This window comes from Phytophthora cinnamomi (assembly GCF_018691715.1).
Source record: "Phytophthora cinnamomi strain GKB4 chromosome Unknown Contig6, whole genome shotgun sequence".
Taxonomy (NCBI): domain Eukaryota; phylum Oomycota; class Peronosporomycetes; order Peronosporales; family Peronosporaceae; genus Phytophthora; species Phytophthora cinnamomi.
Window position 1 is genome coordinate 558,473 of NW_027150939.1, and position 19,889 is coordinate 578,361.

At 54.2% G+C, this 19,889-nt stretch overlaps 4 protein-coding genes across 4 annotated transcripts; 3 read left to right on the plus strand and 1 right to left on the minus strand.

The window, feature by feature from the left end:
- Nucleotides 1–112: 112 nt before the first annotated feature.
- On the plus strand, nt 113–2,545 carry IUM83_07386 (metalloprotease family; the record flags this gene model as incomplete). Its single annotated transcript, XM_067931677.1, has 3 exons — nt 113–613; nt 700–2,363; nt 2,539–2,545. The coding sequence occupies 3 exons, from the start codon at nt 113–115 to the stop codon at nt 2,543–2,545; spliced, it is 2,172 nt and encodes a 723-aa protein (XP_067799026.1).
- A 1,238-nt stretch (nt 2,546–3,783) lies between these two features.
- IUM83_07387 (metalloprotease family) lies at nt 3,784–4,341 on the plus strand (the record flags this gene model as incomplete). The annotated part of the gene is made up of 2 exons (XM_067931678.1): nt 3,784–4,215; nt 4,288–4,341. The coding sequence occupies 2 exons, from the start codon at nt 3,784–3,786 to the stop codon at nt 4,339–4,341; spliced, it is 486 nt and encodes a 161-aa protein (XP_067799013.1).
- A 1,268-nt stretch (nt 4,342–5,609) lies between these two features.
- On the minus strand, nt 5,610–6,838 carry IUM83_07388 (Sulfate Permease (SulP) Family; the record flags this gene model as incomplete). Its single annotated transcript, XM_067931679.1, has 2 exons — nt 5,610–5,616; nt 5,730–6,838. 2 exons carry the CDS (start codon nt 6,836–6,838, stop codon nt 5,610–5,612), a joined length of 1,116 nt encoding a protein of 371 aa, XP_067799022.1.
- A 596-nt stretch (nt 6,839–7,434) lies between these two features.
- Nucleotides 7,435–9,558, plus strand: IUM83_07389 (WD40-repeat-containing domain; the record flags this gene model as incomplete). The annotated part of the gene is made up of 5 exons (XM_067931680.1): nt 7,435–8,099; nt 8,768–8,845; nt 8,940–9,404; nt 9,462–9,474; nt 9,553–9,558. The coding sequence occupies 5 exons, from the start codon at nt 7,435–7,437 to the stop codon at nt 9,556–9,558; spliced, it is 1,227 nt and encodes a 408-aa protein (XP_067799023.1).
- Nucleotides 9,559–19,889: the final 10,331 nt, after the last annotated feature.

Below are 19,889 nucleotides of genomic sequence, written 5' to 3' on the forward strand. Positions count from 1 at the left end.
AATCTCGTTCTGGGTGTTAGAAACGCCTGTACGGGTGTTAGAACGTCGTTTCTAACCTGGTGCGGTGGCCCCCAACCGCGTCAAGGCCGACAAGCAGGCAGGCAGGCAGGCAATGGTGGCTCCGGGCGCGAAGAAGCCGTCGAGCGCGCGGGACGCCGCGGCGCAGGAGGCGCTGCGAGCGCGCCACGAGGCGCTGGCGCATGTGGAGGAGCAGTTCCGCGACTTCGACGTGGTGTGGGCCAAGGTGCACGGCTTCCCGTGGTGGCCGGGCGTGCTCTTCCACTCGTGGGACGTGGTGCGGCGCGCCGGCATCCGCACGGACCCCAAGATCGTGGCGTCGCTGGTGGTGCCGCCGCCCGAGAAGGTGGCGGAGCTGGACGCGGCCTCGGGCCGGGAGACGGGCCGCGAGCGCGTGCGGCGCCACTGCCTCGTCATGTTCCTGGACAAGTTCAACTTCTCGCTCGTGGAGGTGGACCCGGCCAACGTCGCGAGCTTCACGGCGCACTACCAGGTGTACGAGCACGCGGTCATGGGCAGCACGAAGAGCAAGTGGGGCAAGAAGAAGACGGAGTTCCGCCGCGCGCTGGTCAAGGCGGCGCAGCTGCTGCACATGGTGCGCCATTGGGCGGCTCCGGGTGGTGGATTGGACGAATTACGGCCGGTTTACTGACGCTGGCCTTGTTGCAACTGCTGCTGTAGGGACACGAGTACGCGGAGGACGACCTGGTGATGCTGGAGGAGCCCAGTCCCGCCGAGAAGAAGCAGCGCTTGGAGGAGGTGGGGCTGCACGACCGGGGCGACGACGAGATCGCGTCGCTGGACGATGCGTGGGACGACCGCGAGATGGCGGACGACGCCGCGTTCAGTCTGGAGGACGAGAGCGATGTGTCGGCGGAGGAGAAGAAGCCGCCGCGAAAGCCCCAGAAGAAGGCGGGTAGCAAAAAGTCGGCGGTGAGCAGGAAAACCAAGGACGCGGAGGTCAAGGTCGTGCAGGACGACGACGAGGACATGGAGATTCTGGTGCCATCGAAGTCCCGGAAGAAAGCGCCAGCTAAAGAACCCACATCCAGAGCTCGAAAGCCGTCGCGGAAGGAGGTAGGAGGGCCTGTCGCAATTGTTTCCCCGTCGCCGTCGCCGATTGACCTGACGGGCACGCCTGAGAGCGAACAGAAGAAACTGCGCAAAGTGAACGGTAAGACGTCTGGGAAGTCGCAGAGACCCAGAAAAAAGAAGTCGGAGGACGATGCAGCAGGGAATGGTCCGAAATCCAAGAAGAACGGTCGTGCGAAAGTACTGGTGCTGGGAGATGATGACGATAACGAACACAAGTCAGTATCTGAACAAGGTAACGCTGGTCACCAGGTCTCCGATGAAGCCATGGAGGACGAGGACAAACAGCCGAGCAATCTAGTGTTGACTCCGCTATCATCTATTTGGACCACGGCAGTGTCAGATAGCTCAAGCGACGCACCTGGGTCTCAAACGCAGCTGGCCTACAAACAAGACTTCGTGTGGGATGACAACGTCTTCACTGATGAACTAAGCATCGCTGAAAAGCACAAATCTGAAAATGAACGAAAGCAGGCAGAAGATGCAGTATCTGGACGCGAACGATCCTTGGGTAAGCGCCAGTCGCGGTCTGTTCAGCAATCCCAAATCCGCCAAAACTTGATGGCGGGTAATTTGGACCCGCACACCATGGTGCAATGTGCTGCGTACCGCCCCAAAGATTTCGTGGAAGACCCAAGCAGTCGAAGTCGAGGAGCACCTTCATTGGATCCTCCGTTCCAGGTCGTTGTGCATCCGGACGTAGTGTTCGTCGCGGATCTGCACGCCCATCTGGCTACGTGCGAAATTATTGGCTTTCTCGGTGGCAAATGGAATGAAGTAACCAAAACGTTGTATATTCAAGCGGCGTTTCCGTGCCGTTCGCTTGTGATTGATGGCGATGATGGCTCTACGGACGTAGAAATGGATCCTGGCAGTGAAATTGAACTGCGTGGCATCATCGAGAACGCGCAGCTGGAGGTCGTGGGATGGTATCATTCGCATCCAGCGTTTGCTCCAGACCCATCCGTTCGTGACATTGAGAACCAAACAAGCTATCAGCAGCTTTTCCAACGTCCTTGCAGTAGCAAAGATAAGAAACCGTCGGAGCCGTTCGTTGGGCTCATTGTTGGCACGTATGATACTCGACGAAGCACACCAGTTAGTCTCTTCCGGTACTTTCACACACGCGGTGAGAAGGTGAGCGGGGGTGCGTGCCGCGAAATCTACATGCCTTATGAATTCTTGCCTGGTCGGCGCCACTTTCGGAGCGTGTTGCAAGATGAGGAGTGTGAGCGGACACGGATGTTTCCTATGTATCATTCAGTTTTGCAGCATTTCAAGCTCGAGTTGACCTCTGTGAAGCAGCAGCTGCCGGTGGATATTAAGTTTGCATCAATGCGGAAATCAACCCCCAAAGCGTCCACTGCAAGAGCGCGAGGCCAAGGCTCTGCTCGGAAGCGAAAACAAAGCTCTGATTCTACGGGAGAGAAATTAGTCAAGAAGGCTCGGGGGCGCCCCCGCAAGAACCATATTGCAAGTCACATCGATCTGACTGGTGAGAACGATAACCAGAATCTGCCACCAGCAGAAAATGCGGCTGCAATTTCAAACGGGGCCAGCAAAAATGGGGAGGTCAAGGGCGTATCTGCAACTACTGAGCCAAACGTAAAGGAGTTGAGTCATGTGGCGGGTACCAAGGAAAAGGAAGCGCATTCTTCGGACGGTGCTAATGCTGAATCAAATAGCAACAAGGCAGGTCCTGAGAAAACTGACGTGCATAAAGTCGAGCAAGAGGTCGCAGAGGTCGTCGCTGACGCTGTGATATCGACTGAGGTTGCTATGAACAATGGAGGCAAGCGCAAGCGATCAAAAAAAGCCCATAAGCCAAAGCGGATGAATGAGAGTTTAGGTGGTGATGAGCAAAAGGCAGTAGCTATTATCGCGACGGAAGACACAGCCAATGGATCAGCACTGAAACATTCCTGCGGGACAAACAACAACAAGAAGGGTGATGAGACAACGAAGCAGAACCACAACGACGTTATCCAGAAGTCATCCTCGTTTTCTCCAGCACCGTCGTCCGTGAAGCCTAGCGTATCACCAGCTACAAGCAATGGTCGAAAAAAAAATCGCCGCAAACCTCAGAAAACGACAAAAAACAGTAATCGGTCGGGATCTCCCGTTAGCGACGGGCAATCACCTGGCGGGTCTTCAAGCCCGACCAATGCTCCAACCCAAACGTTCTATGAGGCATTTCAAGCGTCAGGGCCTCGAGTCCCGAATGGTGGTTGCCAGGAAGAGGTCGCGCATTCGTCGAGCCGTGTGGATGGCCCAAAACCGGGAAGCATCCTGGTTGAAGACATGCAGTATATTATGGTGGAGGAGGAGATGAAGATAACGACTGCCAACGCTGATGGCGATGCTATTGATGCTGCGTTGGGCGCAAAGACAAGCAAGCGCGCTGATGTTATTAACCAAGAAGTCGAAAGCTTCGTGGTCTCTTTGGTGGATAAGGTTGTGGAAAAGATGGCTCTACTAGTCACTGGTGGTGACGAGTTGAGTGGACATGAGAAAGCAGTTGCAAGGACTCCTTCCCATGCATTGGTAAACGGATCTTGTTCGACACCCAACAAGCCCAAGGATGCGGCGTGTGTCGTAAATGTGACTGGAACCCCGAAGCCAACTGTGGAATCTCATGCAAGTGTTGTTGACAGCAAGGACAGTCCTCGGCACATGGGAAGTGCAAGTAGCACGCGCACTGATCCGCAGCTTTTCGGTAGCAATGGTGAGTGCGAAGATATTCAGACTTCATTGCAGAAAATGTCAGGATATTTGGACAAGTTGGGGGCTGTGCTATCTGCTAATTCCAACGAGGACAGCGACAAACCGCACGAGCCCGACTCGGAGTCGAAGCTGGAGATGAAGCCTGAAACTAAGCAAGATATCTACTTAACTGCTTTGCGAACGAAGTACGGCGCAGGAGTGAGCGGTTGCACAGAACAGGTCATCACTTTGGTTGATTATTACCGTGATTTCGAGAGGCGCACCGATTTGAGCGAGATTTGGAAGCCGCGGATAACGAAGTTGGAGAAGATTGAGAGTTCGCTCTCAGAATATGTTCAATTCCTGAATATCCCTGCTGCCCTCCGACAGGACTTCATCAAGGTGCGATTCAAGTTGGGGAGATGTTTGTAGATGCGCACACTGACTGATCTTGCTGGTGTGTGCGTGTTGTAGGACCTGATTTCGTATCTGCGCGAGTCCTGGGCACCGATGGACCGGCGGAGATGAAAATGGGGTGAGAAACGGATACAGTACCAGCAGCGTAGCGTAGTGATTTATTGGTGCGGAACTACAGGTAGTATTCCTCCATGAATGGTAAGGTATAGTAAACCCTTCTTCTCGTTCCTTTATTAGCAGAACAGGCGTTCCCCCCCCAATCTTAAGCTACTAACCTACTCGACGTGGAATACAGCCTAAACCGGTACAAAATTTTTGCTCGCGCTGAGTGTGACTTGACTCAACTACCTTCAATCGCTGGCTCATCGTTATATCGGCTGACACGCCTTAGGATGGGCCGAGGACGGCGAGATGAATAAGGGACAGGAGGCACATACACGGAATATTGGTCCGGGTATTGCGAACGGCTGTAAGAAGGCATCGAGTACGAAGACCCCGGCGGTTGCGTCAGAACGCCAGGGGGGTCATTTATCCCAAACTCTTGTGTCCTCCACCTTTTACCGAAGCGAAGCCTCTGGGGTCGTCCAAAAACTCCATCCGGGCCACCTGCGTCTTCGTGCTGGTCTGGATTCTGATCCGGTTGCGTGGTTGCTTGAGACGACAAGGCCACCACAGGCACGTTGGTGATCGGACGTGTTCTGCTGTCGCGATAGAGCCTCGTGTCAACATTCGTGTTGTCAGCAATACAGAAGCGCGAGCGTGATAGATTCTCCTTCTGCCTCATCCAGTCTGGCTTCAACCCGCCAGTAACACGACGCTGAGTTGGAGCTTGTGCTGCTGCTGGTGCTGCGGGTGGAGGAGGTGGTGGTTGAGATGGAGGCCGCGTCAGCCTTGGAATTGGCGTATTATCTACAGGAATTTGGTGCTCCTCCGACGGATGTCTTGGTGCCGACGAGACCTCGCGTTGTGGTCGCTGTGATGGCAGCTGCCGTCTGCTCGGACGCCCAAGCGATCTTCCTCGTCCGCCACGTCGAGCCTGCTGCTGAGGTCGACTAGGAGCCGGTTGGGTATTAGTCGCCGCCTTCGGTGACGACTTAGAAGCAGGTGGAATATTCTTGATCCAGGAACTCTTGATCCATTTCGCAAGGCCCATAATGCATTTCGGTAGTGGGCTCTTCCGCCCTGGTGGACCACGAGCTTTACTCAGGTAATTGATCGTTTTACCAATATTTGATGCAATCACGTCATTTCTTGCAGGAGTCGGAAGCATTGCCACAATTTTCAGCACATGGAGCAGTTCACCATCACGGTCCATCCGCTCGCGAATATTTTGCAGTGACTTGCCTACATCGCTGTCTTTGGATTCTTCGTCCTCACCATCAAGCACTTCAGTCGCGAAAGAGTTCAACAAATGATTCAACACAACCAAACCATCAAACTCCATGAAACGTATCACAGCATCACGATCTCGGACATCAGTATTTCGGAGCAAGTCATACTGCATGGCCATCTTCACGACAGTTGCTTCGCGTCGATCCAGTAAATTCAACAGCGAGGCCCGTAACAACTCGAACGCCATAGCGCGTTTCGGAAGTGGCTCCGTGGCTTCATGAGGCTTCTTGTCAATAATATAAAACGGTACTTCGTTCTTCTTCTCGGTTTGAGGTGCAGCTGATACTGCCGAATCAGCTGCGGGCTCTGCGGTGCTTGGTTCTTCACGACTTTCCACAACCTCCACTTCATGATCTTGGTCTGCCACTTCTCCCTCATCAACCTGCATGGGTTCTTCCACTGGGTGACTTGCCATTTCCAGCGCATTTTCCCGAGTGGTCGTACCAATTGCGCTGTTCATAATCTCCAAAATGTTTGGCGCGGGCTCGGTTTCTTCGCTCACGCCAACTTCCGGCTCGGTTTGGTCAGCTAGTACGACATCATCTTCCTTTTGCTCGTCAGCACTGCTCTCTACAGTTGTTACAGCTTCGGATGGAATTTGCTCAGCGCCAGCATCAGTTTCAGTTTCGACACGCTGTCGCTTCCGTCGAACTGGTGCAATTTCACTTTCATCATCTGAGAAGTCACTCCTTTGCCTGGTTCGGATAGATCCATTCCGTGTCTTTTTACGACTGGGTGAAGAGAAGAACGGCGACTTAATCAGTGCGACCATGCCGTCAATGACAGCCGACTCGGACACCTCCTCTGTCGAGCTGTCCTCATATTCCACACAGTACCGATCACCGAACGGCAAGAAACACGTCACTTGACCGCGAACGTCCTCATCCACGTAGCTGTCATCATCGCTGGAGCTCTGCCGAGGTCGGCGCAGCTTCACGCCTATATACCGACTGGTAGAGGTGTCCTTGACTGGTGGGGGGAAGTCGTCCTGGTCGTCGTCGTGTAGCTCGATGTTAGGTGCCGACAGAAACTTCATCACCTCTCCTCTTGCGAGCAGCCTAGGCTCGCCTCCCCCGGGCACGAACAGCGTGTAGCAGTCCAAGGTCTCATCGTAGCGTGTGAGCCACCCATGCTCCTCCCCGCCCTTCTTGGGCTGTCGCCGCACCACATGAGAGCCCACAAAGCCGAACGGGTCCTTGGTCTCAATGTGGGCCATCTCCCCCCTACGGAAGTGGCCGCAACACTCGATTTAACGCGCGGGGCTCACTTAGATTTCGAGCCCTGTGCACTCAACCGTGACGTTGTATTCAACCCAGGAAAAGCCTCCTAACAGCTTAAAATCTCAAGCCACCAGGACCTTATCCTGCTGCCTCTCGTAGCTGATTAGTGAGCTAAACCTTCCACACTAACCAGCGTCTGAGAGTTTCCTTTCCTTCCTTCTCCCCTCCCTTCTCTTCGCGTTTCCTCTCTCTCTCTCTCTCTCTCTCTCTCCCTTGAACTGCCGCGTTTTCCTCTTGTCTACCAGCCACCCGCAGCAGGCGGTTGGACTTATGAGCGGACTGGAGACGCAGAGCAGTGCGCGAGAGGGGCGAGGAAACGAGCGAAGGTTGACAGGGCGAGCGCCCCACACACTTCCGACCGAGCTCCGCGCCCTTCTTGACTAATTGCCGACTGAAGGAAGACCCGCGAGCAGCGGCAACTTTTTTGCAGTTCCATTTTCGGCCAACCGGTGGGTCTCAAAATCACATCCGCGAAACGATTGGTTGAAAGACGCCTGGGCCTCAGGAGCTTGAAGAGGCGCGCAATAAGAGCATGAGGCTCTACTGCGTCTCACTGTGGCTGGCACTGCTCCTCTCGGGGCTCTGCCTGCACGTATGCGGCGAATTCCACCACGACGATGCAGTTGAAGAGCCGACGGGGCTGGTGCACGTGCTGGACGCTGAAATTGCCGCGACCAGACAGCAGCTGCAGCTCTACAAGCGCAAGGCGGAACTGCTCGGCGACTCCATCAGCCAGCTCCAGACTCAACAGGGAGGCGAAATCCAGAGGAATAGATCGAGTTCTGAAGCTCCGGGTAGCGACTCTGCGACTACGCAGCAACGTCGACAGAGATCGCGCGAGGCCCCGCAGGTTTTCAGCGACTGGTTCGAGCCGCAAGGCTCGTTCTCGTCCTTGGTGGGGAATTCGAGTCGGGTTTTCGCCCAGTTGGTCTCCTTCCGCCCGAACACGTCACCCGTGGGTAGGAGGCAACAGGCGGCAACGCGACGAAAGTTGAACGCTGACGATAATCCGCCGTTGCAGTTTCTGTTGGTGCTGGACCCGCGGTCGAGCGTCATGAGCTTGTTCCACCCGACTACGCACGAGGTCATGTGGCAACATGCGCTCGACCTGCGCTCGTTATCGGGGAGTCAGGGATTCCAAGTTGCAGACATGTTCTTCGTGTCTGATAGGAGTTCCCACTTGGCTCTGTTGTCGACGTCGGGGGACCTTGTGCTTTTCAAGTTGAGACTGTGGCATTCTCGGCGGGTTGTCTCGGGGGACACTCGACGACTAAAGCCCTTGAGAGAATTAGAGGAGAATCGGCTCCAGTGCGCCGCAGGTCAAGAAAGCCTTGCCACTTTGGATCCGTCTTTGCCGCCTTGGTTGCAAGCATCTACAGCTTCGTTAACAGTACCAGCTCCTGGAAGGCATCTTCACGTCGACGTAGAGCGCGTGTTTAGGACTACGCTAAATCCTGGCTGGGGTTACGATCGCGGCAAAGTTGCTGTGGTAGGGCAGTACTACCGCGTAGTTGTTGTCGTCAGTGACACCACCGGCGGATATCTGTCATTTTTCAATGGAGATAACGGAACGCTGATCGAGAATATTCACACACAGACTGATCCCCATGACGGTGGTGCAGTGCATCTGGAGCCGATCCATAGCAGCAGGGGGCTGATAGCACTAGCCACGCCGAATCGAGTTTTTTTCGCGGACTCAGCCACACCTCTGATGGTTCCAGTAGAGTGCAAGGCACCAGGGCAACACACATTTACAAGTCTAGCAGCGGATCCCGCCCGGCCCTCTATCGTTTATGTTGGAACGTCGACCGGTCGCGCACTAGTGTTCAAGCTGCACAATTTCGGTTCCTGGCGCCAACGTTCAGACTTCAGCGACCAGAGCCCCCGAGGTCCGGTGGCGTGCGCTTTGGTAGATCAGCTCATGCCGCGGCGACCATCATGGGGTAAGGAGGCACCGACCGTTGTTCAGACCATGCCTGGATTTCTCGTGTTTGGTACGGGCTCACGATTGGTGCTGTATCAATTATCTGGAAGTAGCGAGGAGGTGCGCCCAACCTACCTCTCAGAGCGTTCCTTGGTGGACTCGTTCGTTCACGAAGTCGATATCCCGCCAGCTCCACATGTGCGGGTGTTGGGGTTAAGTGCTGCGAAGGACCTGCTAGTGCATTCCACGGGCTTTGTTGCTCTCGTTGCAGTTCCTTCAAAAGCCGGTGACCGCAACACAGCAGGTCTGCGCTATCAGCTACAAGTGTACGAGTCACGGATTCCACCACCAGGAACAAACATCGACCTGAGCTGGATTCGCGTGCCCGCCATGATGATCTGCGCGCTGGCAGCGATGTTCTGGCAGCAAAAGGGGCGGTTAGCCTCCTCAGCAGGCGGGAGGAGCGCCTTTAACGAAGCTGAGTTGGCTGGTATGCTGGGCGGCCGAGGAGGTCGAATATCGGGCATGGGGGCGATGAAGCGGACCGGGACGAATACCAACAGGCGAGCGAGCGACTGGTACTAACAACACGAAGCCCTGTAGTGGGTTCCGGTCTTGAACACACGTGAGGGAAGCTGGCGCTTCCAGGTAAACCTTCTTCTATTGCTTCTCTCCTACGAAGTAGAATGTAAACTAACTGATCTTGCTACAATGTATCTCCTACAGCATTAGAAGGTTCCTCGTCCTCTAAACACCTATACCAGCTTGGCCTCACGTTCGGTGCGGCCCAGTGCTCGTGGACAAGGCTTGGTCCTATAGCCCGCCACTACACCGCCCCGTCAAGCCTTGGCCACATCTGGCTTGACTTGTGTCGTCGGGCCAAGACATAATGTTGCACGAATGTTTTCCGAATGTAAACGTTGCCGTGATCATCACTCCGGTTAATCACTCTGCAACTTCAACTTGATGCAAATCTTGATGCCCTTTCAATGTACTTTGTCAGCCCTGTGTCTGCCGCACGGGACACATACTCTCGCAGCAAGACTGGGATATCCTTAAATAAGGACCGTACAGTCTCCCATGAGTCCTCGATCGCCTCCAACCCTTTCCAAGCCACTAAAACCTCGTAGTCCTTTTTCCTTGGACACCAGCGGTGCTCCTTCAACTCAGACACAGCCAGGACAATTCCTTGGGATGCTACGTGTTCTCGAACTTCTTCTGTTATTTCGAAGTCCTTGTCTGCATAGTACTTCAATCTAGAACCATGCACATTCATCTCGGCTCCCGTAACCAAGTGTCTGACCACAAAGGAGTGCGTATCGGCTCTCACAATCTGGTAGGGGCCAACCCACGTGACTAGCAGTTTGTCCTGGTGCTTTTGGTCAACACGAGACCGCAGCACGTAGTCCCCCACACTAAAGTTGGCCTTGTTCGCACCTCGTTGGCCTTTTTTATTGCGCTGAGTTTGCCGATCTCGTTCTTCGTCGACCGCCTTGTGCATAGTTTGGACACTAGCACGTAACGCTTGCAGGTTTTGCTCTATCAATTCGGGCTGTTCAGTCAACTCCAACACCTCTCTCTGCTCCAAGTTGACGCAGAACTCGAGCGGGGATGGCAGTGGTAGTGCACAGAACAACTCTACAGGTGCCTTGTTGCCCAGCGATGGTACAGGTGTGTGGTTGATGCTTGCTCTCAGTAGCGGAACAAACATTGTCCAGTCTCGGATGTCCTTTTTGTACTCCAGACACATCACTCGGAGAACTTGGATCACGTCACGGTTGACACGCTCAATGCTACCATTGATCCATGGGCTGTAGGCCACCGTAAATTTCTGCTCACATTTGAGCCGCTTACAAACTTCCGCGAGTACCTCATTTTTAAAATGGGTACCTTGATCGCTGATCCAAATTGGCGGGATACCAAATCTTCCATGCCGATCTAATATCGCAGCCACTGCAACCGCACTAGACGGCGTAGCACACGGCACAAGTTCACAGTAGTGTGTCGCATGATCCTTCAATACTAGTAGATACTTGTCGTCGCCAAAAGATTCACCTACTGTAAGAAAATCCCAATGCAGTGCTCTATTACGCTCATGACAGCGGAAAGTTTCACTCCATGGACGTTGTACCACCTTTCCACCTTTAACATGGTGGCACAGTAGGCAGGAAGCCAGGAATCTGTCCACCTTCCTGCGTAAATAGTCCACATGAAAGTGACGTTGAAAGTGTTCCATCATAGCAGCGCGGCCGCGGTGACCTTGCGCACCGCAATGAGCAATGTAGTGGGCCTACTTTGGCTCACTACTTTAGCTTACACGTCGCGCTACGTGTATGAGGAAGCGTAGGAGTTTATTAATAATTTGAATTAATTATACTTGAGTCCACAAGTATAATATAAATCAAATAAAACACCAAATAGGTAGTTTAAGGTAAAATGAGAACTGTATTGTTTGTAAATTGATCTTCCTCTAAAATCTGCTAAAAACTGTTTATCATCTATGAAAGGGTTGGCAGCGGCTGGCTGTCAGAGCCCCGCTAATATGCATGTCTCTGATTGGTAGAAAGATGCTGCTTTCTACCAATAGGATCTTTTGGGTATGTGTGGACCACTCACTGTGGTGGTCCACTTCAATGTATACATTGGTGTGTCTTACACCAATGTGAGGAAGTATCTAAAACCTTTAACAGATATTTATCTGTTAAACCATAAGCGGCAATTGCCATGCACAAGTGACAGTTGTCACTTGTGACCGTTGTCATGCACAAGTGACTGTTGTCACTTGTGTGTGTAACCCCGTTACACCATCCCCCCGTTAAGCTTAGACGTGTCGGTATCGACACGTCAATTAATATTGACTGCTTGTCAATTGTTTGTGCTGGGGATTTCCGTACTCATCTGCAATGAGCACGATCAAGTTGAAGACCACCATTGCAACAGAGTGTAAACTCTCTGTTGCTGAGTACAATGCGCGGTAGCGCGAGGTGTGCCGCTACCACGGGGACAGACAACACAGTGTCTGTGTATGATTCTTCGATGTCGACCACGTCTATGCGTCGACATCTCTAAGCGAATTTCTGTTGCTTACTGTGATCGGGTAAGCAAGCGCCAAAGCACTTCGGGTCCTTCTCGAAGTGAGGCAAGTATTAACAACTCCACGCTGTTGCGGTGGAGGCTGGTGTCCGTGCGCCGTGCGCACTGTCCGTCCAGGTGGCGGTGCATATTAGCAACCGCGACCACAACAGGTATACTATATGTATACCTGAGAGCTTCAATGATCTCCGTGCTAATTATCTAGCACGCGAGTCGTCAGGCGTTGTAGATTACTACAGCGCTCGCACTACCTTCTTGCTGGTAGTGCGTGTTGGGTTTCGTACTCCTTCACCATGTCCGGAACGTCTTCCATCAGGACGTTCCGTGGTTCCCACGTGTCGTGTTGGGGAGGGAAACCTCTCCAACGAATGCGAAAACAATCCGGACCTCGGATTGTTTTCCTATGATCTACAATTCGCTGGACGATCCAGCGAATTTCTCCGCGTGCGTCTCGCAGCGGTGGCGGAGGTGGTGGAAACACGCCCCGATGGTCAACGCCGTGTTGACCTTCATCTCGTGTTGCTCCACGACCAAGTGACGGTCGTGGAGTACTTTCAGAGCGCGGCGGTTTCCGCTCTGTTCCTTCGTGTCCCGGCTCTGGCGGTCTCCCAGACCGCCTTGAACGTGCCGGTCGGGCTGTAGACCCGACTGTATTAACTGCTCCAGCCGACTACGCGCTGGAGGGGAGGGTTTCCCCTGTCGAGGCTGTCTCTTCGGGTCAGACGAGCCACTTGGCTCGTGCTGGAGGTATGGCTTTAACCGCCCGACATAAAATGTCGGGTGGAGCCGCATGCTAGACGGTATGTCTAGCGTGTATGCGTTACCATCACCGTGAATGGCCCGATGAAGCGCGGAGCAAACTTGCTTGCTCCGAAATCCGAAACTGCATGTTTGGGCAGGTTTTGAGTAGATAACAAAACCAATGAATTCACGTTGAATTCATTTGTGTTGCCCCTGCCAATATTATCGGCGTTCAGCTTCTGTTTATCCACAGAAGCTGCAATCGTGTCCTGGACAAACCGAATTACGGCTTGTCTTTTATTGATAAAGTCAATCGCATCCGAGCTGAACTCGTTCAGCTCGCTCTCCGCAAGAGGCCCGGCCTCTGCGTGGTTCTCGCGGTGTCTGCGCCCTGCGCAGACCCGTGGTCCTGTTCCTTGTGGAGTCTGTGCTCTGCACAGACTCGTTTTCCTTGTTGTGGGGGTCAGCGCAGTGCGCTGACCCTTGGTTCTTCCTGCCAAGGTCTGCGCCCCGCGCAGACCTGGTTGTCGTGTTCCTTGTTGTCGCGGCTGACACTGTGCAGGTGTCAGCGGCTTTTTTGCGACTGCTGTGTTGCAGTCGCAGATCCTCCCCCACTTAAAGTGGGAGCCACCACTCCGAGTAAACTCGGCAGACGGGGATGCCGCATGGCATTCACATAAAACGGTGTATGCCCGGTCGAGGCATGCACCGAGTTGTTGATGGCGAATTCCGCCATCGACAAACACTCGCTCCAGTATTGGAACGAGTGAGCGTAGCTCTTCAACATATCGACGAGCACGCGATTCACGCGCTCGGTTTGACCGTCCGTCTGCGGATGGTCCGCAGTCGACATTGAAAGCTGGCTCCCAAGAAGTGTAAACACTTCTTGCCACAGGTGCGCTGTGAAGCGCGGGTCTCTGTCCGACACGATGTCGGACGGCATGCCATGGTGTTTGAACACCATGTCGACGAACAGACGGGCCGTCTGCTTCGCGGTCACCTCTGCCGGCACCGCAGCAAGATGTACCATCTTGCTGAAGCGGTCGACGAAGACCACAACACCGGTATTCCCTCCGTTGTCCGGGGGAAGACCAAAGATGAAGTCCAATGACATGGACTTCCAACACTCCGACGGAGTCGGTAGTGATTGTAATGGAGCCTGCGCAAACGGCGCAGGCTTTACGCGTTGGCACACCTCGCAAGCACGGACGTACTTGCGCACCCACTTGTACTAGTGGTGCCAGTAGAAGTCACGCGTGAGGAGGACGTATGTCTTCTCACGTCCGAGATGTCCCGCAGACGGGGCATCATGATACTCGTACATGATCCTGAGTCGCAGGTCATGGTCATTTGGCACGACAACGCGATCCGCGTTGTCGTCGACTGCATTGTAAAGCAGTAGTCCGTCGTGCACCCGATATCGGTGTGCACGCGCTCGAAGGTGCTTGGGCAGCTTCTGACGGGACTTGTCAGAAGGCGCTGTGCCATAGGCCAGCAAGAGCTTCGCGTCCGCGTCGTGCGCGTACGCGGCCTTCACGTCGTCCAACAGAGACGACGTGGGTTTGCTCGTTCGAATGGCGTCAATGGCATTGACGTCAGCAGCTTCTGCGTAGTCCGGCCGACGTGATAACGCGTCGGCCACTACATTCAATCTTCCGGGTTTGTATTCGACCCGGAAGTTATACTCCGCAAAGAATGAGAGCCATTTCGCCATTCTTTGTGATATGTGTGGCGACTTCACTGCGGTGCGCAGTGAAGCATGGTCGGTGTAGACCACAAATGGTCTACTCCCAAGCAAATACACTCGGAACTTTGCGAGTGCATACTTCATGGCAAGGAGTTCCTTGTCATGCACCGGGTAGTTGCGCTCAGCTGGCTTCAGCTGACGCGATTGGTAGACGACACGATCACGGCCCTCGTGATCGTGCTGCATAACGCGCATCCGATCGCGAAATCGGATGCGTCACACACTACGTGAAATGGGCGATCTTGGTCAGCCACTACCAAGATCGGCGCCTCAGTCAAGCCCCGCTTGACTGCATCGAATGCCTTTTGGCAATCGGGTGTCCAATTCCACACAGCTTCTTTCTTAAGAAGCTGTGACAGCGGGCGGATCTTGCCCGCATAGTCCTCCACGTACTTGCACAAGTACGTGGCCGCTCAAGGAACTGCCTCAGTTCCTTGACACTTGAAGGCGTTGGCCATTCATTGATCACTCTGACCTTTTCCGGGTCAGGGCGAACACCATTCTTCCCTACGAGACACCCGATGACGGGTATCTCGCTCGCCCCGAAGATACACTTCTTCAGGTTCGCGTAGAGCTTATGCTTTCGCATAATCTCAAGTAGCTGCCGGAGATGCACCCTGTGCATCTCTACGTCGGTCTTTCCGTCCACAGCCCGGCTGTGGATGAATACATCATCGAAGTAGCTCGGTGCGAAGTCGCGCACCGAGCGCAACAAGTGCGTCACGCACCTGTTGAAAGTCGCAGGGGCATTCTTAAGCCCCTGTGGCATTACTAGCCATTCCCAGAGCATGCCGCTTGGCGTGCTCACTGCCGTGAGAGGGATATCGCTCTCACGCATTAGGATTTGATAAAATCCATCTCGCAAGTCGAGAGCACTGTAAACGGTGCTCCCGGCCATCGAATCGATGATAACATCTTTTCGTGGTATCGGCGTCTGCGCCGGTACCGTCGCATCGTTCAGCTTGTTGTAGGCATGAACGATGCGCCATCCGCCCTGTGGCTTCTTGACACAGAACGTCGGAGCACTGTGCGGGGACTTTGATTCCCGCACTTGTCCTGCTTTGCGACGACTTTCAAAGAAGTCGTCGATCGCTTTTACTTGCTCTCGCGGCAGTGGCCACTGCCGCGTGACACAGTACTTCGTGCCCGGCACGAGATCAATCTCGTGCTGAATGCCCTTATCCTGCGGAAGCTCCGCAGGAATCTCTTCCGGGAGTACGTCTTTGTACTCCCTCAACAATTGTAATAGGGACTCGACTTCAGCGAGTCCCAACCTTGTTCCTCGAAGCGCTCTCGCTTCGTCTTCGCACTGAGAGTGTCTTCACTCTCAGTGGTACTTCCCATGAAGAGCTGCCTCAGCTCTTCGCTCTCGCTCGCCGTTCTTTCGCTGTCCGAAAGAACGCAGACTTGTTCGATGCGTCCATCGTGCAAGTCGCGCGTGAAGCGCTTCCAGCTCATGGCTGGAAGCGAAGTCAACTCCGACGCCGTCGTCGGAGGACTAGCGAGTTCCATGTCACGATACTGGAATCCAGTATCGGTGCGCGTCAAGACGCTTAGCGTCTTGACATTCGGCGTCACCGCCGCAGTCTGCCCAGCAGACTGCTCTTGTTGCGTCTCGGTCCCGGACCGAGACTTGCGCAGCGTTTTCCGCTTGCGCCGTCTTTTCTTGTTGTGCGGAGCCGGGCTCCGCACAGTTGTTCTTCTTGTCCAGGCCCGGCCGTGGACAGTCGTTCGCCGGCGGACCCTGTCCGCGGGCGCGCGGTATCAAGCCCGGCTTGACCGCATTTTCCTTCGTGCAGCCCGGCTGCACGGTAATGTGTCCCTTCGCTGGCAGACCCTGTCTGCGGGCGCGCGATATCAAGCCCGGCTTGATCGCATGGCGCTTCGTCGTGCAGCCCGGCTGCACGACAGCATGCAAATTGCGTCAGTGCGGTACGTTTGCAACCGTCCGCACTGTTTGCAGCGTCAACTCCCGGAGTTGACACGCCTTCGTCACCTCGACGCCATTCATTGGCGGAGCCCCTCATGACTGAGGGTGCGTCGGCTCCCGGAGCCGACGCGTCGTTGTCGACCTGACCGCTTCGGGTCAGGGACTGTCCCTTACACGCTTGAATGTGGGTGTTGGTTCCCGGAACCAACACATCTTTTTCTTCCGACGTCGGCAGCATTGCCGACGTGGGTCTCACTTGTGCGCATCCACGCGCACCCCTTGGGCACCCCGGGACAGCGACATTAAGCGCTGTCTCGACTGGTGAGCCGCGCGCACCTGCTGGTGCGCGCGCTGCGGTAACAGGGCCATCGCTCTCTGTTCCGCTGTCGCGTCCGAAGCGCACGAGCGTGCGCTTCTTCCAGTCTATCACCGGGTCATGCCGTGCAAGCCACGGCATGCCCATTACTACGTCGAATTTATCGTCCAGGTCCAGGACGATAAAGTGTTCGACAAACACTCGTTGTTTGTACGAGAAGCGCACGTTCACGACGCGCTTCTCGGTCTTCACGATGGCACCTGTTGCCAGTCGTACCTCCAGAAGACTTCGAGGTGTATCTACCTCCTCGAAGTCAAGTCTCGGCAGGCTTCGTAGTCGAACAAAGTTGTTCGACGCGCCTGAATCCACCAAAGCTCGAAGAGAGTCACTCGCTCTCTTCGAGTAAACCTTCAAGATGACTAGGTTTGGCCTGTCATCTTGTTTCTTGCAGTGAGAGCTGGTCTCACTGGGGGCTGCAGTCCTCAGTGTCGCGTGCCCGCTGTCGGCACGCGTGACTGCATTACCAGTAGGGCGCCCCGCGCCTACTGGATGTTCACGTTTTTTGTTTGTTCGCGGCGATGCCCAGCATCGCCACGACGGCCACTATTGTAGTGCACGGGAGCCGTGCACTCTCTGGTAAGTGACCGATCCTTCCGCAACGGAAGCATCGCACATTATTTCCGTGCTGCTGGTGACCAGCAGCCGTTGCATTCGAGAGGGCCATTGGTTCCGGACCTCCCGTGCTCACTACCGGGCGCGGTTGCGACCTCGGCACGCTCGCATGCAGTTTAGCCTGCCGCAGGCTAAACTCTTCTTGCATTGCGAGAGTATCGCAGCTTCGAGAGTACTCGGGTACTCTCGGAAGAGATAGGTCTTCACAGGCCCATCTCTCAGTCCTTCATGAACGTGACGACTTTAGTCGCCTCGTCTATCGGGTTGGTCACGATGTTCGAGACCAAGTACCGTGCACGCTGCGCGTAAGCATGGACGTCATGCTTACCCTGCTGTAGGTCGAGGAATTCCGTCCTCGACCGGAATTCATTTGCGGGGCTCAAACGCTTGTTTGAGCTCCTCTTTGAATATCTCGTACGTGCTAAAGTACGTAGGATCTGAGAGTCGGCGTCCGTACGCCCAACTCCTTGCGCGTCCGCCAAGGCAGGACATGGCGAACGCAACCTTTGACAACGGGTCGACGATACGTCGAGCCGCAATGGCTGTGTCGAGTTCGACAAGCCATCGGAGGAGAGGCTCGCCCTCTCTTCCTACATAATTGCTCACGCTCGATTTTAATGATTGAGCACGCGGTGTCGTCCCCGACGACGCCGTTGTTGAGGAAGCAGCATCGCGCTGCTCCTTCATGATGAATCCCAGAGCAACACCATGTTGCTCTGTCGGCGATAGCGTACGCAACATTGTAGCTATCGCCGCCTCCCCAATGACTGTTGACAGTCGTTGGAGGGCCTCCCACTCTGGATCCGACAGGTGGGGGCAGTCCGCGCGTGCAACATGAGTTGCAGGCGTATTGAGCTCTCCATGGGCACCTCCGTGCTCATGTGGTTCTCGGCTCCGCGTTCGTACACCTCGTACGAACGTCAAGTAGTCGGTCGTTGGACGGACTACAAAGTGCTACCAGGTGTAGTGGGCCTACTTTGGCTCACTACTTTAGCTTACACGTCGCGCTACGTGTATGAGGAAGCGTAGGAGTTTATTAATAATTTGAATTAATTATACTTGAGTCCACAAGTATAATATAAATCAAATAAAACACCAAATAGGTAGTTTAAGGTAAAATGAGAACTGTATTGTTTGTAAATTGATCTTCCTCTAAAATCTGCTAAAAACTGTTTATCATCTATGAAAGGGTTGGCAGCGGCTGGCTGTCAGAGCCCCGCTAATATGCATGTCTCTGATTGGTAGAAAGATGCTGCTTTCTACCAATAGAATCTTTTGGGTATGTGTGGACCACTCACTGTGGTGGTCCACTTCAATGTATACATTGGTGTGTCTTACACCAATGTGAGGAAGTATCTAAAACCTTTAACAGATATTTATCTGTTAAACCAGAAGCGGCAATTGCCATGCACAAGTGACAGTTGTCACTTGTGACCGTTGTCATGCACAAGTGACTGTTGTCACTTGTGTGTGTAACCCCGTTACAAGCAATCACCATGAGTCTTTGAAGCAGGTTGTTGCATTGGCTCGGGATCCACAGTCTCTTGTTGTGGTACCAGCCCTGACCAGAATCACCTCTGACCAAGAATTTGCTAGCTACCGTATGCACATATCGTTCCTGGGCTGAAACGATTTCATCCAGTGTAGGCCACGTGAAATCCGGGTCATCGAATGGTCGGATGGCCATCTTTTTAGCGGTGCTCGTCTCGTCACTGAGTGCGTAGCGCCCACGCCGAGTCGACGGGGTCCTGTCTGCCTCCCCTCTTCGACGCTTGCCTCGGGCCTTCGGGGTCCTATCTTCCTCCCCTCGCCGGCACTTGCGCTCAGTACGCTGGGTCCTATCTTCCTCCCGACACCCCCGCTTGCGTAGCACCATTGCGCGCAGCGCAACAGTATCACTGTGGTTTCCAGCCCACCTGGATATCATGTCAGCCCATACGTTACTCGATCCTTCAATATGCTCGATGTGGTACCGATATTCCATGAGCTTCATCGCCCACCTGAGTAACTTGCCTCTGATATGCTTTTTCACTTCCTTGCCAGGCGCGAACACGTAAATTAGGTTGCGATGATCGCAAAACAACCTAAATCCTTGTGGGCGAAGAAGCAAATGACTCAGTTGATCACACGCACAAATAATCGGGTACACTTCTTTTTCAATCACGCTCCAGTTGCGTTTCGAACCAGTAAATATGCCGCTGACGCACACTAGTAGCTCGTGCTGTTGTTCTGCAACCGGCTTTTTGGCCTGCCACGATCGTACTTGTGTCACAATCAAACCATAACCGACGTCGGACGCGTCGGTGATGAGGCACATCACGGTGTGTGGCTCCGGGAATGCCAAGGTGGCCGCGTTCTGCAGCTTGCCCTTGAGCTCGTCAAACGCCTGTCGACCACTGCCTCCCAAGTCTAGTGCAATGCCTGATGCTACTCGCTTCGTGCGTCTCGTCGCAGTCGCAAGAGCTTCATCCAGTTTTTCTTGTAGTGGTTTTGCCACCCTGGCGAAGTCAATCACGCTCTCACGCATCCACCCGCTGCGCATAGAAATTGCTGCAGCTCGCCAG